At 39.1% G+C, this 13,205-nt stretch overlaps 1 protein-coding gene across 1 annotated transcript in view; it reads right to left on the bottom strand.

The window, feature by feature from the left end:
- lrp1bb (low density lipoprotein receptor-related protein 1Bb) overlaps window positions 1-13,205 on the bottom strand; it is a 226,081-nt gene that overhangs the window by 69,542 nt on the left and 143,334 nt on the right. Inside the window, exons 31-39 of the mRNA XM_070837556.1 lie at window positions 13,000-13,094; window positions 10,360-10,509; window positions 6,039-6,179; window positions 5,790-5,915; window positions 5,416-5,547; window positions 1,677-1,811; window positions 1,243-1,372; window positions 599-725; window positions 289-440 (exon numbers count right to left, since the gene is read on the bottom strand). Coding sequence (XP_070693657.1) covers window positions 289-440; window positions 599-725; window positions 1,243-1,372; window positions 1,677-1,811; window positions 5,416-5,547; window positions 5,790-5,915; window positions 6,039-6,179; window positions 10,360-10,509; window positions 13,000-13,094 — 1,188 coding nt within the window. The remainder of the gene's footprint in view (window positions 1-288; window positions 441-598; window positions 726-1,242; window positions 1,373-1,676; window positions 1,812-5,415; window positions 5,548-5,789; window positions 5,916-6,038; window positions 6,180-10,359; window positions 10,510-12,999; window positions 13,095-13,205) is intronic.

Here is a 13,205-nt window from a genome sequence, read left to right as displayed (position 1 = left end):
AGAACTGCGTGTGTATAAAATGCATAAAGCTATAAAGCTACTCCATGAAAAGAAATAGGGCTTTACTAAATTTAACTGTGTGCCTGATTTCACAGAAGAGTGCAGAAGGATTTGCCCTTGCTGATGACACTGAATTCTGCCTAGAGTATTTACAAAAATAGGCGGTGACCCTCACTATGAGGGACTGCTGTTCTTAATATTTTCATGAGGCCTTTGGAGGAAAGGGTTATTGTCAGGTTAATATTGCAGGCGTTTTGTGTGTGTGCATTTAAAAAAATAATAAATTACCTGTCAGACCAGTAGATGTAAGGCCCAAACACAGCCACTGAGAACAGGTCTACATTGGCCACAGACAGTACAATCTCCCGACTCTCACCTGTCTCAAGGTTGATCCTCTCGATCTTATCTGTGCGGGCGTCGCACCAGTATAATGTGTTTTCCTGGAAAGTAATTTCAAAATGCATATCACAAACCCAACCTTTTAGCCTAAGTCATATTTCAGCCACAAAAGAGATGAGGTGGGAAGTACAGCGTGTAGAAGTGGAGTAGAGGTGGTAAAGGTTGGTGACAGTGTTTGCGCATCTGTGTGCAACTATACCTCATAGTCTATGGAAATTCCATTGGGCCACATGATGCCTGAGTTGACCAAAGTAACCTGGTCTGAACCGTCGAGGCGGGAGCGGCCGATACAGGGGTTCTGGCTCCATTCAGTCCAGAAGAGATACCTGGCGAGCATAGTAGCATCACACAAACACACTGATTTCTGCAATAAGTTGTGTTCATGAAATAGATGTAATACAATGAAGAAATACCTGATTTACTTGCCCATTTTTTTTTGGCAATGATCTCCCTTAATCGATCTTTTTAAAAAGCAGAGTCTCTTTATTTGCATCTCAATACATTGGATCTAATATATATGTAATATATAGGTCAATAACGTTGGTCGGCCAATATGTCAGCGGGACTTCATTCAGGAAACTCTCAACTCAGCATGACCAGTCAGTTTACCATCAAAGAGTCATCAATAACAACTGTCTCAGGCAAAACCTGGTCTGATTTCACAGTTTGACAAAACGTATTTGCTTGCTATGCATCTTAAGAGTTTCTAAAGGCAAATGTAAACATGGCTTCTGTCTTCAGTGAATGCTGTTTGAAATCACTACTCCACCATTACTATGTGTGCTACAGATTAAAGCAAATTGTGCACTAAAATAGTAAAAACTCAAAAAAGACATGGCCTACCCCTTCTGTGGATGTACAGCAATGGCCCTGGGCTGATCAAGTCCTTCCGATATGACCACAGAGCGGTATGCACCATTCAAGCGTGAGATTTCTATTAGATTGAAACCATGATCTGTCCAATACAGGTTTCCTGTGTAGAGAAACCAGGTGGGTAAGTACAGCAGAGGTTTATTGCTCCTCACAAGCACAAGATACATCAGAAGCTCCCATCATGAACATTTACTAAAATTAATCACGCACAGGCATTTGCCCTGTGAATGATTTTACATGGAAGATACACAACTCTGTCAACAACGCTTAATTTCTTAAGCAATTTAAATGAAATCGAGTACACTAAATGCCTTAAGCAGTGGTAATGAATATAAAGTTAGAATTTCCACCAATTGACAGCCTACAGTACTTCAGTCCAGGGCCCAGGGAGTCACAATACTAACCGGCAATCCAGTCAACAGCGATGCCCTCCACCCGGCTGATGCCAGTAGTAATGATGTCCTCCCTCCAGGTCTGATCACGTTTGGCCCGAGATATTCTGTTCAAGCCCATGTCTGTCCAGTACACTGTGTCATTTCCTTCAAAACATAAAATGCAATTAATGACATGAGAAAATGGGGAGATGAATGCGGCTCCCACAAAAGTATTTATGCCCTAAAACACAGCAGCTCATGACAACACATTTTACAGCAGCATGGCCCATTTCACCAAATCTTGTGTGGGACTGTAAAGTATGATGGTGAAAATACCCACACACTTCATCCTCAGCATTTTGTTGACAGACAGCGCATGAACAGGAAAGACAATTGTCGGCCAAACTTTACAAGGCAGTATATTGCTTCATGCAAAACATGGTGTTGGTAAAAACTGTTACGGGCCCTTTCTGATTTTACAGCCCTATTACATAAGCATATAAAATAGTACGTAATTCATTTATGGCGCTGTCTTCAAGTGCATCTTCGTGCATGCCTGTCAGCTTGGCTCTGTACAGGTTGTTAGGAGGTTAGGTGGCGTTATATGTTTATTTACACCTTTTTGTTCCTGCTGCCTTCACACTCTGTTAACACGGAGCTCACATATGAGAGAATACAGCTGTAGGGCTTTCATCTGTTCTGCTCTGGCTGCCTGGCTTCTGTAATGACATGTAAATGATGTGCGTGAGCTATCAGCTGCTGCTCTTGGATGGGTTTAGTAATGCATTTGCATGTTCACCTGCACAAAGTAAATAAGGGGAGGACAAGTGGCAATCTTGTTCGGTACTTTGGACATGTCTCATTTTGGCTTTCTTCCTCTTCTCCAAACGTTGTGGCCACACATCAAGATTGCTATCAACCCTAAAGACACCCAGATTCAGAAGTGGATTTCAGGCTTTCTTAATAGTTATTAAATAACGCACTGACTCATGATAATTAATGTAATGAACGACCCAACTTGTTATGGAAAAAGCAGGACTTATCTGTGATCATATGCATATAATTACACATACATCCCTTGGGGTTGATTTATAGATACAATTAACTAACATTAAACATTTAAGAGTGCCCTTGCAATATCTGGTCAACCAAACCACATGACTAAAAGTCTACAGCCATGCTAGTGGCTCTGTGCGGTAGTATCTATCATAGATATAGAAATGTAAATGTGATGTGTGTCTGCATGGCCACCATATTAGGGGTGTCAAGATCTGCTAGTAAACTGTATTGAAAGACGCAGACGTCCTTACTTCTGAACAGATTTTCAGGAAACTTGGTTTGCATTTAGCAATAACAATATCAGCTGTTAGGCTGTTGACTCCCCAATAGGTGAAATGAATTTCATTTCTGGTGTTCACATCATTGACAAAGCAATATTAAAAACTGAATTACAATTTATTTACAGGCTTTGTTGTGGATTCTCTTCCAGTATTGTGTTCTCCCTTTATTAGATAATAGTCTTTAGATAACGGTCTCTCTCAAGAAAAAGGGAGAGGTCTGTTCCGGGACCTTTGCCACTGCCACATACAGGAAGTTGGGAATATTAAATCAGTTTCAGTATATCAACCCTTGTGTGTATGTAGTTTCTGTTTTCAGCTGTGTGTATGCAATTTCCTTTACACTGCTTTTGCTATCATGCTTCTGTGGCAACCTATTACATATATGGCATGCAACCATTGTATAGTATATTCACAGCATTTCTTGGTGTAGCAAATCAATCATTTTTATCATATATATTATGTTGAAGGAAGCAGGAAAGTAACAAATGACAGCACAAGCTATTGGTTTTGTGTTTTGCGATGCACGTTAGGGTACCTTCATTTGATACAATATCTTGGGAATTGCTTTGTATTAGGGTTATTTCAGAGGTTTACGAGGAAATAGTTTTACGTTATTCATACTGAGCTTTCCCTGTAATGTGAAGTTATCAATCTTTAATCTACACTGCACTCCACAAACACACTGCTCATTATTCAAAAGGTTAGAGCCCAGTATAACAAAGATCTTTCTCTCCTCCTTGCTGTTTTAAGATTGAGAAGGAAGATTGTACTCTAGGAAATAAAGAAAGGGAAGACATATGATTTCTGTATAATTATAATAAATAATAAACAATTTTTGATGGTGCAAGGAAACCTTAAAACTTTTAAGTCATCCACTGTCTTTAATCTTCAGTGAAATATTCATGGTATGTAGATGCCAACATGGGTCTTGAACCTCATCATCTAGTTAAGGGTCAGCGTGTCTAGACACTTTGAAACACTGTGTTCTAACAGCAAGCGATGCAAGCCAGCATCAGCGACAAAATCACTTTGATTGCCTTGTTTTTTAATGGACTGACCTAACTGGCAAGCGATGCAGCACTGCGCAGCGCGGTGTGCTGTTTTAGGCTGAACTTTTGACGCCCAGCATTGAAAGCATCGTATTGGATGAGGAACAGCTGATTGGTGAAGTTGAAATGAGGAGTTCACCTCAATTTACTACAAAAACCTAAACAAAGAGCTCGCTGGAAGGAAATCACAGAGAGCCGATACTGATAATAACAACCTACTGCATTTGACTGGATTGTATCATTTCATGATAGTCATGAAGAAATGACTAAACATAAAGTTTGTGTTTTCAGTTTAAAAAGTACTCATGTGGGAAATGAGTCAGTACTTGCCCATCGTTACGTCTCCAGTCTGATCTTGAGTGCACAGCTGGTAGTTATGTGGTTTGTTTACATGATGCCAAAAGGGTATATTTGACAGACTCAGTATGGACAGAGAGCGTCCGATGTTACACGATGCCATGCAACCGTGGGACGCTCTCTTGTTAGGGCCAGAACACAGAGTGGTGTAAATGTCCTTATGGCATGAAAGGAATTAATATTTTCTGAAACAAAAGGCTTTTTTTTTAAGGCTAAAGGTGCTCAAAAATTCATGGAACATTGCACATGCATTAGAAAATGTATGTTTTTAATGCACAATGGTGTGGAAAAACGGCTTGATAGCGCTCAATGTTAAGGTTTCACCCGTATGTACCAAATTTGGTAGGTTAATGTATCATGTCCAAACTTTAAAAGAAAGCCTCTTATAAGCATAATGTACAACCCACAGGAAGTCAGCCTTTTTAAAATTCAATAATAATAAATAGTGAAGCTTTTCATCAAACACCTTTGCCATGGCAACGAATTGTTTGCCACGAAAAAGCTGTTTTTTAGGGTTTAGGGATACTTGAAAATTCACAATGTCTTTCATCCATCTGTTTCAACTTTCAGTTACACATGTTACACATGAAAAGTCAAGTTTCATGAAAAGTTTCCATTACATTGCATTTCCTCTACCATTACCACAGTTGAGAGGCAAATTGGAAGTCCTTTCTATTTTTGCACGAGTAGTTGATGTCCACTGATGTATGGGTAGAAGTCTTGGTATGTACAAAAAGCATAATTGCATCTGGAAATCAAAGGATTTTTTTTTTCTCACAGTTACAGTCAAGTCCGAGAATTTGCTTTGTTTTGCAAGTAAACTAAGCCAACAGCTGTTTAAAATCCGGCAAAACAACTTCTCATTTCAACTTAAAGACACCAGGAACAACATAGGCATGTACATTTAACCATATGTCACAAAAAAAAAATATTCAAGCTTCATTGGATCTCTGACATGTCTATTGCCCTACACTCAAACACTGATTCAGTTGAAATCCCTCTGTGTGGTGCATGGTATCATACCTGCATGAAAGTCAACTCCAACAGCAAACAGTGTTCCTGTGATGGGCATGAGCGCTTCACTGTTGTCATTTGGATCAAGAGCAATTCCCCGGATTCCCTCATGAATGGAATACATCAGAAATGAGTCAACACCTAAAGAACGACAAATGATCTATTATACCCTAAACAAAGGTGTTTAAACATTGCAAATTATGAATAGCCTGTAATCTATATACAGATTAATTAAACGCATTGGTCATATATTCATCGTTTAACATTTAGAGTAATGAATGTAAAAAGATTTCAAAGATGTATTTTATGGTTGCAGTCACATTAGATAAAATGCTGATAGAAACATATTGGCAGCTCTTGAGCGCATATTTTGGGAAATGTACCCTCGCAAGACATGCGGTCGCTACGCAGGTTGTAGCCAACAGTGCAGGAGCAGCTACGGGTGTTCTCGGAAGTGGGGAAGCAGAGCTGTGAGCATCCTCCGTTGTTTATCTGGCATGGCGTTCTTCCTGAATGTTAAGCACAACCAGCAAAAGGCACTTAATAAGCATATGTGCAGAGTGTGTGATGAAAATAACACCACAAAAGACATCTTTTTGTGTTTGCGTGTTGGTATGTGTGGACCTGCTTACCCTTCTGACCCTCCCTGTCGTAGACCTTCATATGAACCACTCCACTCGTCTTGTTTCTCAAGACCACAAGGTTCCGCCCATCTCTCTTGGTAACTGTTCCCAGCTGTGCTGACTCTTCATCTGCCCACCACAGTTTACCACCTGTAACCATCAATGCAATTTACTTAATAAATTGTAGATTGAGTAAAACTGCAATGCAAAGGCAAACTGCCCCTTTAATCAGGTATTACTGCAACATTTTGTCTTCTTCACTATGCTGGCAAATCTTGTTGCGATGCAAACAAGTACTCAAAAAACAGTACAGCATAATCAAATACCTCCCTTCATTATCAATTCCAAGTGCAAACGGTGTGCTCCAGCTTTCACTCTAATCCAGCAAGGCTGGCACTCTTTTGGCGTAAAGCCCCTTAATAATTGAAGCATTCTCTGAGCGGATTTGAGATTAAAGAGTGGAATACCCAGTTCCATGCTCTGCCCACTTGCTGATGATGATTTGTGCATTTCAGCCATGAAACATAGATGCTTTGATGTTTGGGAAAGGATTTCACACCAAAATGGCTCTTCCAATATGAAATGAAATGGGCACAATTGTTAGTTTTGATACCATGTCAAAGTTATCAAAAGAATTACAAATGATTTATATATTTCTGTGCATGGTCAACGGACAGCAAGAACGAATGACAATCTAATTTGGTAAAAACATTTAGGCAGCATCTCTTCTTCTTTGATTTTTAATTTTATAAGACCAAACTTCATTAGGCTAACGTCTATTTTATGAGCAAATCTTTGCATTTAAAAGCACTTAAAAACGCTTAAAATAAGGCACTGATGCTGATGATATTTCACTGTTTACTACCAGACAGAGTGGCTGACCTGCTGGCTTTGTGTGACAGTGAATCTCCAGGCTTCAGTAGTGCTGCTGTAGTGAGCATAAGTGATGAGTGCGTCTTTGTGAAATGGCACATGCAGAATAGGCTCCTGAGCCCAGCACACCCAGCACAGCACCATCACACTATCCTCCAACCCCCATCTCTGTCCTCAGCAGGAATCAGTGATGCACAGTCCAGGCACTTTGCCACAGACACTACATACGTGACAGGAACTCTCAATTTTTTAAATTCCACTGAAGTGCAAAGTAGAGAAACGTCAGATGGCTCCTCTTGCTTCAAAACAGACACTGTAAAAGGGGAGGAGATGGACCTGATTTTAGTCCTTTTAGAAAGGGCCAAAATTGCAAAAAATGGACCATTTCCCCAAGGAGGCATGCTTAAAATAAGCAACCTAAAGGAAAGATGAATTCATATTTATACAGACACATTAAAATAGGGAACAGTAAAAAAAAATAATAAAAGAAAAATAAAGTTTCAGAAATCTAGCATCACCCCAGAGGAATTACTCTGCTAACCAGCAGCACCGGCACTGAAGTTCGATTATTTTTATTAATATTTTTTTGCTAATTAAACCCTTCTGAGCAGCATTGTTGGTACATACGAACCATGTGTCACCTGCTTGAACTACAGCCTAAAAAACAAACCTGAGATGAGAGCAGCATTTTGCAGTCAACACAATATGTTGTAATGAAATTCTTACTTATCAGACAATTTAGCTGTGTTATGTTTTTTAAAAAAAATAACCGAAACATGTGACCCTCAGGTTTCACACCGTCAGTCCCCTAAAGGTGAGATACTGTTTCATAATCTCACTCAAAAACGCAAACAGAAACAATGCCCTCGTGCATTAATGGCTTAAGGCTCAATGCCATCCTTTGTAGAAACAAGAAAACCTGTTTCTACAAATCAGACAAATTCTCATGAGTGAGAATGACAGTCTACATGCAGTTTACAAAATATTTGACCCTGGAGGGCATGCTAGCCTAGATTATCTTTGCACCCGGTGTTAATTTGATGCCACGAGGGTCGCTGAATAGCTGTGATTGCTCATTTGTGCCACATCATATTCAATTTCCACCTCAACTGCTAGTTTGATTTCAGGCAAGTCAAGACTGATGGATCATCCGAACCTTCTAAATAGAAGCTCTCACCTTTCCCTCAAGCCAATCCAATTATTACACAGCCCTAGGACCTGAGTGGATCGACCTTGTGTCACTAACATTGCCTTCAATATATCGTTTCACAACCAGCTTGAGAAAAACTAACTCCAAAAGGAAACAAAAGCACCCCAGCACGTTTTAAGACATGGATGTATGCTGATTACAGTCATTTTTCTCTCTAACGCTGACAGTCAGGGTTTAATTTTGCCAGTCAATAGGGGATGTATCATCACTGAACTTTTACAGATTTTATTCTGCAGCAATCAGAGACAAAATGACTCATTCTGCACTAAGAACTGCACCTTGCACTACAAAAACCTTTGCAAAACCCAGACCAAGTCAAGTCATCCAAATAGTGGTTAGGTGCCTGCCTCTACCTCTAGCTGTGACAGAGCTACGGATCCTGATAGAACTAAGACTTTTCCTCTAACACATGACATTGTCTTGGAGTAACCTTAACAACTACGACCTTCTGATCAATAAAACTTTAACAGACCAGAAGACAGAGTAGAATAATTGTTAGATGAATGCTTATTTAACTTGATTAGCTGTGTAACCACAGAGGGCTCAAGAGCCCTTAATTACCCCTACTCACTTGATGATACCTAACAAGGTATTTCCCTTGTAAAGCAGATGGCACATGTATTTATCTGCATAACCATACTGTGATTCTAAGAACAGTTTGCTCTGCTAGTAAGACAAAGAAGAACCAGTGAGGAGAAACTTTGGGGTAAACAGAGTGAATAGTCAGTGAATAGGCTTGATTGCATCTTTCACCATGGAGATGAAACAAACATCTGCATAGAGGACATTTCTCTGTAGTGGGCATCACCAATAGTGATGCTCATAAAATAGATGTTTGCCTAATGAAGTTTGATCTTATAAAAAATTAACTACAAACTCACTAGATTGCTATCTTCTATATAAAGTTATTCATTACTATATGGCCATTATACTGGAGAAACCACTGCAAAAATCATCTATTTAACAAATTACACACAACAACACAGTACTGTGCTGTTCATTCCACCATTTAAAACAATTTCCTCATCGTGACAAAATGTCATTAATTGTGATTGATGGAGACTCACATACATCATTTCAATGTTTTGCTGTACCTGCTACTGTGCAGGAACCAAACCATTAGTCTATGTCACCTCAAGTTCTATCTCTCATTTGTGAAATGCAAAAAGTCCTCCATAGTCAGACTCTTTATTATAAGAAGTGTCTCAAAAAATGAACCAAAAAGATGTGTGTGTTGGAGTTGCAGAATGCTAACAGCGAACAAATCAATGAGATTCCATTTTGCTACTACGGTGCTGATCTGTAACAGTGTAACTAATGCTCTGTGCACAAACTGACAGATACCTACCACACAGGAAATGAAGGCTCGGCATGATTAACAACATGCTTCAAGAGCACACTCTGACAAACACTCTTGATTTTGTTTTTTCCCCTGAAAAATAAAAACACACTTTGGTCGACACACACACACACACACACACACACACACACACACACACACATGCACGCACGCACGCAAACAACAACTCTTGCTCCCACTCTCATTACTAATCTTGGCAAGGAAAATGCATAGCTGACTGGGAAGCTTCCCAATTGTCAAGACTGAAGCAGTGTGGCAGTGAGACAATTTAAAATTCTAATTCTGATTTGTTATAAGAAAAAAGGAGGGGAGGAGTGAGATGAATGACATTTTAGTCATTACCTATTTGAAGTATACAGGTGCAGCCCAAATACCTGTTTGGTTATTACACCAATAACAAAGATTGTTGTCTGTACTGCACACTCAGTATTACTGTTACTACATCAGGCTGTTACTAAATTTTGGCAGTTTTCACACTTTCTGCACGTTGTAATGGCCGAGCTAGTTTGTCTTTTAGTTAACACTTACATATGGCCCTAAGAGCCAGAGTTGTGAGCTAAAGACTGTTGTAATGTGAGCTACCTATGAGTTGATGGATGGTGTGACACATTGGATTCAGTGCTGATACCAAGAATCAACACATAATGAACATCCTCCTCCCTTTTCATTATGAGAGGGGTGAGAAAATCAATCATCAATCACTGCTGCACTGTGTTTTAATTATCTAATGCCCATGCTACTTCACACAAAGTGAGGCACAACTGTTGCAAAGCCTGGCTGAATAGCTCCATTCTACAGCCACTTAACTGGTTAAACACGTAATCCCTCCACACTCTCTGACTAATCCCCAATGGCAATCTGATGCACTCGTGACAAGCCCCACTCACCCATCACAGCCAGAGCTGTGCCTTTGACTAACTCCCTCTTTAGAGTCTCCAGCACTTCCAGCCCACTGCCGTCCAGATTGCACCTGTTGATAGTGCCATTGGTCGAGCTTATCCAGTACAGCTTGTTGGCAGTGTAGTCTATTGAGAGACCTTAGAGGAAGACAAGTGAAGAGAGAACACCAGGTTAATGCTCATTCTGCTGTGATTCACTGGGATACAGAGCTTGACTTTAAGACATGGCAAAATTTTAATTAGTTGGCAAGTGATAAATAGATAGCAGAAGTCATTTAATAGTAAACCAGTTGTAAACAAGAATAGATTAAGATTAGACATGTTAAACATGTAGAAAATGTTTTATTATTTTAAATATAATACACACATATATATGTAGGTATATATATATATATATATATATATATATATATATATATATATATATATATACACACACACATAATCCCTTTGTACCCATCAGATGGGCAAATCAGTATATTTACAAACAAATCCTGACAAAATTAAATATGCAGCACTGAGAAGGTGCATAAAAAAATACATTTCCTTTGGATTATATTTCAACAGTATTGCAACGGCACATTTCAAAACTGCATTACTTGAATATTTACTTACTGTTTCAATGCATTTGGATGAGTGAGGGGTAATAGAAATGTTTATGTGTTTGCTGGCACGTATTTGTGGGGGATCTCATTATGACAGCTCCAGCTGGCGAGAGTGGTAAGACTGAGACTGCTGACTGCTTTTAAACCCATTTCCTGGCTAACATGATGTCTTTTTCATGAAAACCCATTGTTAAGGTTGGGAACTAAAAGCTATTTCAATTGTGGACCTCTGGACAACTCGCTGTCTCCCACCATGTGTTGGATTTATGTCTGGCAGATTCATAGTCATAGTGCATCATTAATTTACACTTGTCCCCACGTCTACCCCATAATCATAAATGAAGCCAGTGAAATACGGTGTGCTCTGCTATCTGTATTGCTGACAAGCCGGGGAGAATGAAGAAATACAGTGAAGACAGTGGAGCTGTTTGTGTGACAAAGGGGGAGTTTGACCTTGATAGCAGCTTCTAGGGATGAAGACCAGCTGACTGTTTTTGTTAAATCAAGCTGCAATTTATCACATAAGCATGTGTCACAAGCAGGAAAGAATTTAAACTCAACAAGTAAGTAGCAGAAACCATTTAAAATCAAGCACCAAGTGATTAATCATTGGTCCATATGAATTATCATGAATATTATCTCGGCAAGAACCAGTGCTATGAGTGCTGGGCAAGACTGCTATGCTGCTATGTAAAATACACATCAGAAGAAGGACTGAGCTGCCAAAGTAGCCTCATCTATCTGTAAACCCAGCTGTATATACCCTCTAACCTGTATACCCTTTTTCCCAGACCAGTGGAAATTAAGACCGCCAAAATTCAACAGTACACCAACAGAAAAATCTTACATGGATCACTTCTCTCACTGCTCAGTGATTGCTGTCCAGTACTACATTCCCGCCATTTCAGACTGCCACCTGCCACCTGCGGGCTGGTCCTTCTCAACAGCTGCTTGTTTAAACAATCATCCTCATTACTATCCTGGTAAGATTTTTAAAAATTTGTTTTTACATAGTTTTTTTCTCTTCCCAAATCTCTTTTCTTTGTTGTATTTTTACAAACATATCTATATCTAATTTACATTAATCAGCAATTGGACTTCTTGGTGGATGGTTCTAATTTGTGTTTTGAGGGAAGTGACACTACTACAAAGGTCATTTTTTTATGGTTCAATTTGATTTTATTTCTTTTTTTTTAAACTTTACCCTAAAGACAGAGGTGCCTTTATTTCGTGTTAAGTGTTTGTCTACCTTTCAAAAGAAATCCAGCATTGCTTGACTTGTCAAGCCTTAACAAACACTGACACCTTTAGTCAAAGAGTCTTGTGACTTTCTTTGACATTGCCTGTTGAGATAACATCACCAAAGAAGAGGTGGGTGTTCTTTCTGATTTTTGTTGACATTGTCAAAACAGAAAATGTCAACAGTTAAAAACATTACTGATTCAGTCAGTCAAACATCTTACAGGCCAACTGAGATTATTACAGCTTTTATGTCAACACTTTTATCGAGTAATCTTTGTCACATTAAGGTTCAAATAGGGGAATGACTCCAAATTAATTTGGAATGAAGTGAACATAGGTGCAAAGTAGTATATGCAGAGGCACAGCTGGTGATGCTGTAAATTTTGATTGAATTAAATGACCATACATTGAATCCATAATCAAAGAATACTTACAAATTTCCTCAATTTTCTGGCCTGTTTTGTGGTACTAAAACATTTGCAGTGGGCCATTACACATTCTTTCAGAAAGTATCCCAAAAATCAAACAAATTAAGTGCACTTGAATTATTGGAGACAGTAAGACTTACTGCAAAACATGTCAGTGCTTTAATCTGGTTATAGTTATTCAGATCAAAGGATAACAGCGTGAAGAGTTTATGTAAAATGAACAAACAGAGCTTGAAACTAAATGTCTTTTTTTTTACAAATTTGTTGTTTCACACTTCTTAGATCGGTCACGCTTGAGAAACAGCTGATTAGGAGGTCTAACTCAGTATGCTATCCAAAGCTCTCATACTGACCTACAGGATCCCTCTGATTCTGGTGGAGGACCTTGCTGTTACTCCCATCCATGTTAGCCATGTTAATGGTGTTGCCATCTGTCCAATAGATTTTTCTGTGTGGGAAGGTGTGAGGTGAATAGTTAGCTGTCCAATCAGGCACAAGATATCATGAGATTTACAACGTAGTCAATGAATGTTACGTTGGTATTAACTGAAAATTAAAT

Source organism: Pempheris klunzingeri, chromosome 10, assembly GCF_042242105.1.
Source record: "Pempheris klunzingeri isolate RE-2024b chromosome 10, fPemKlu1.hap1, whole genome shotgun sequence".
Taxonomy (NCBI): Eukaryota; Metazoa; Chordata; class Actinopteri; order Acropomatiformes; family Pempheridae; genus Pempheris; species Pempheris klunzingeri.
This window is presented reverse-complemented; position numbering and strand designations above follow the sequence as displayed.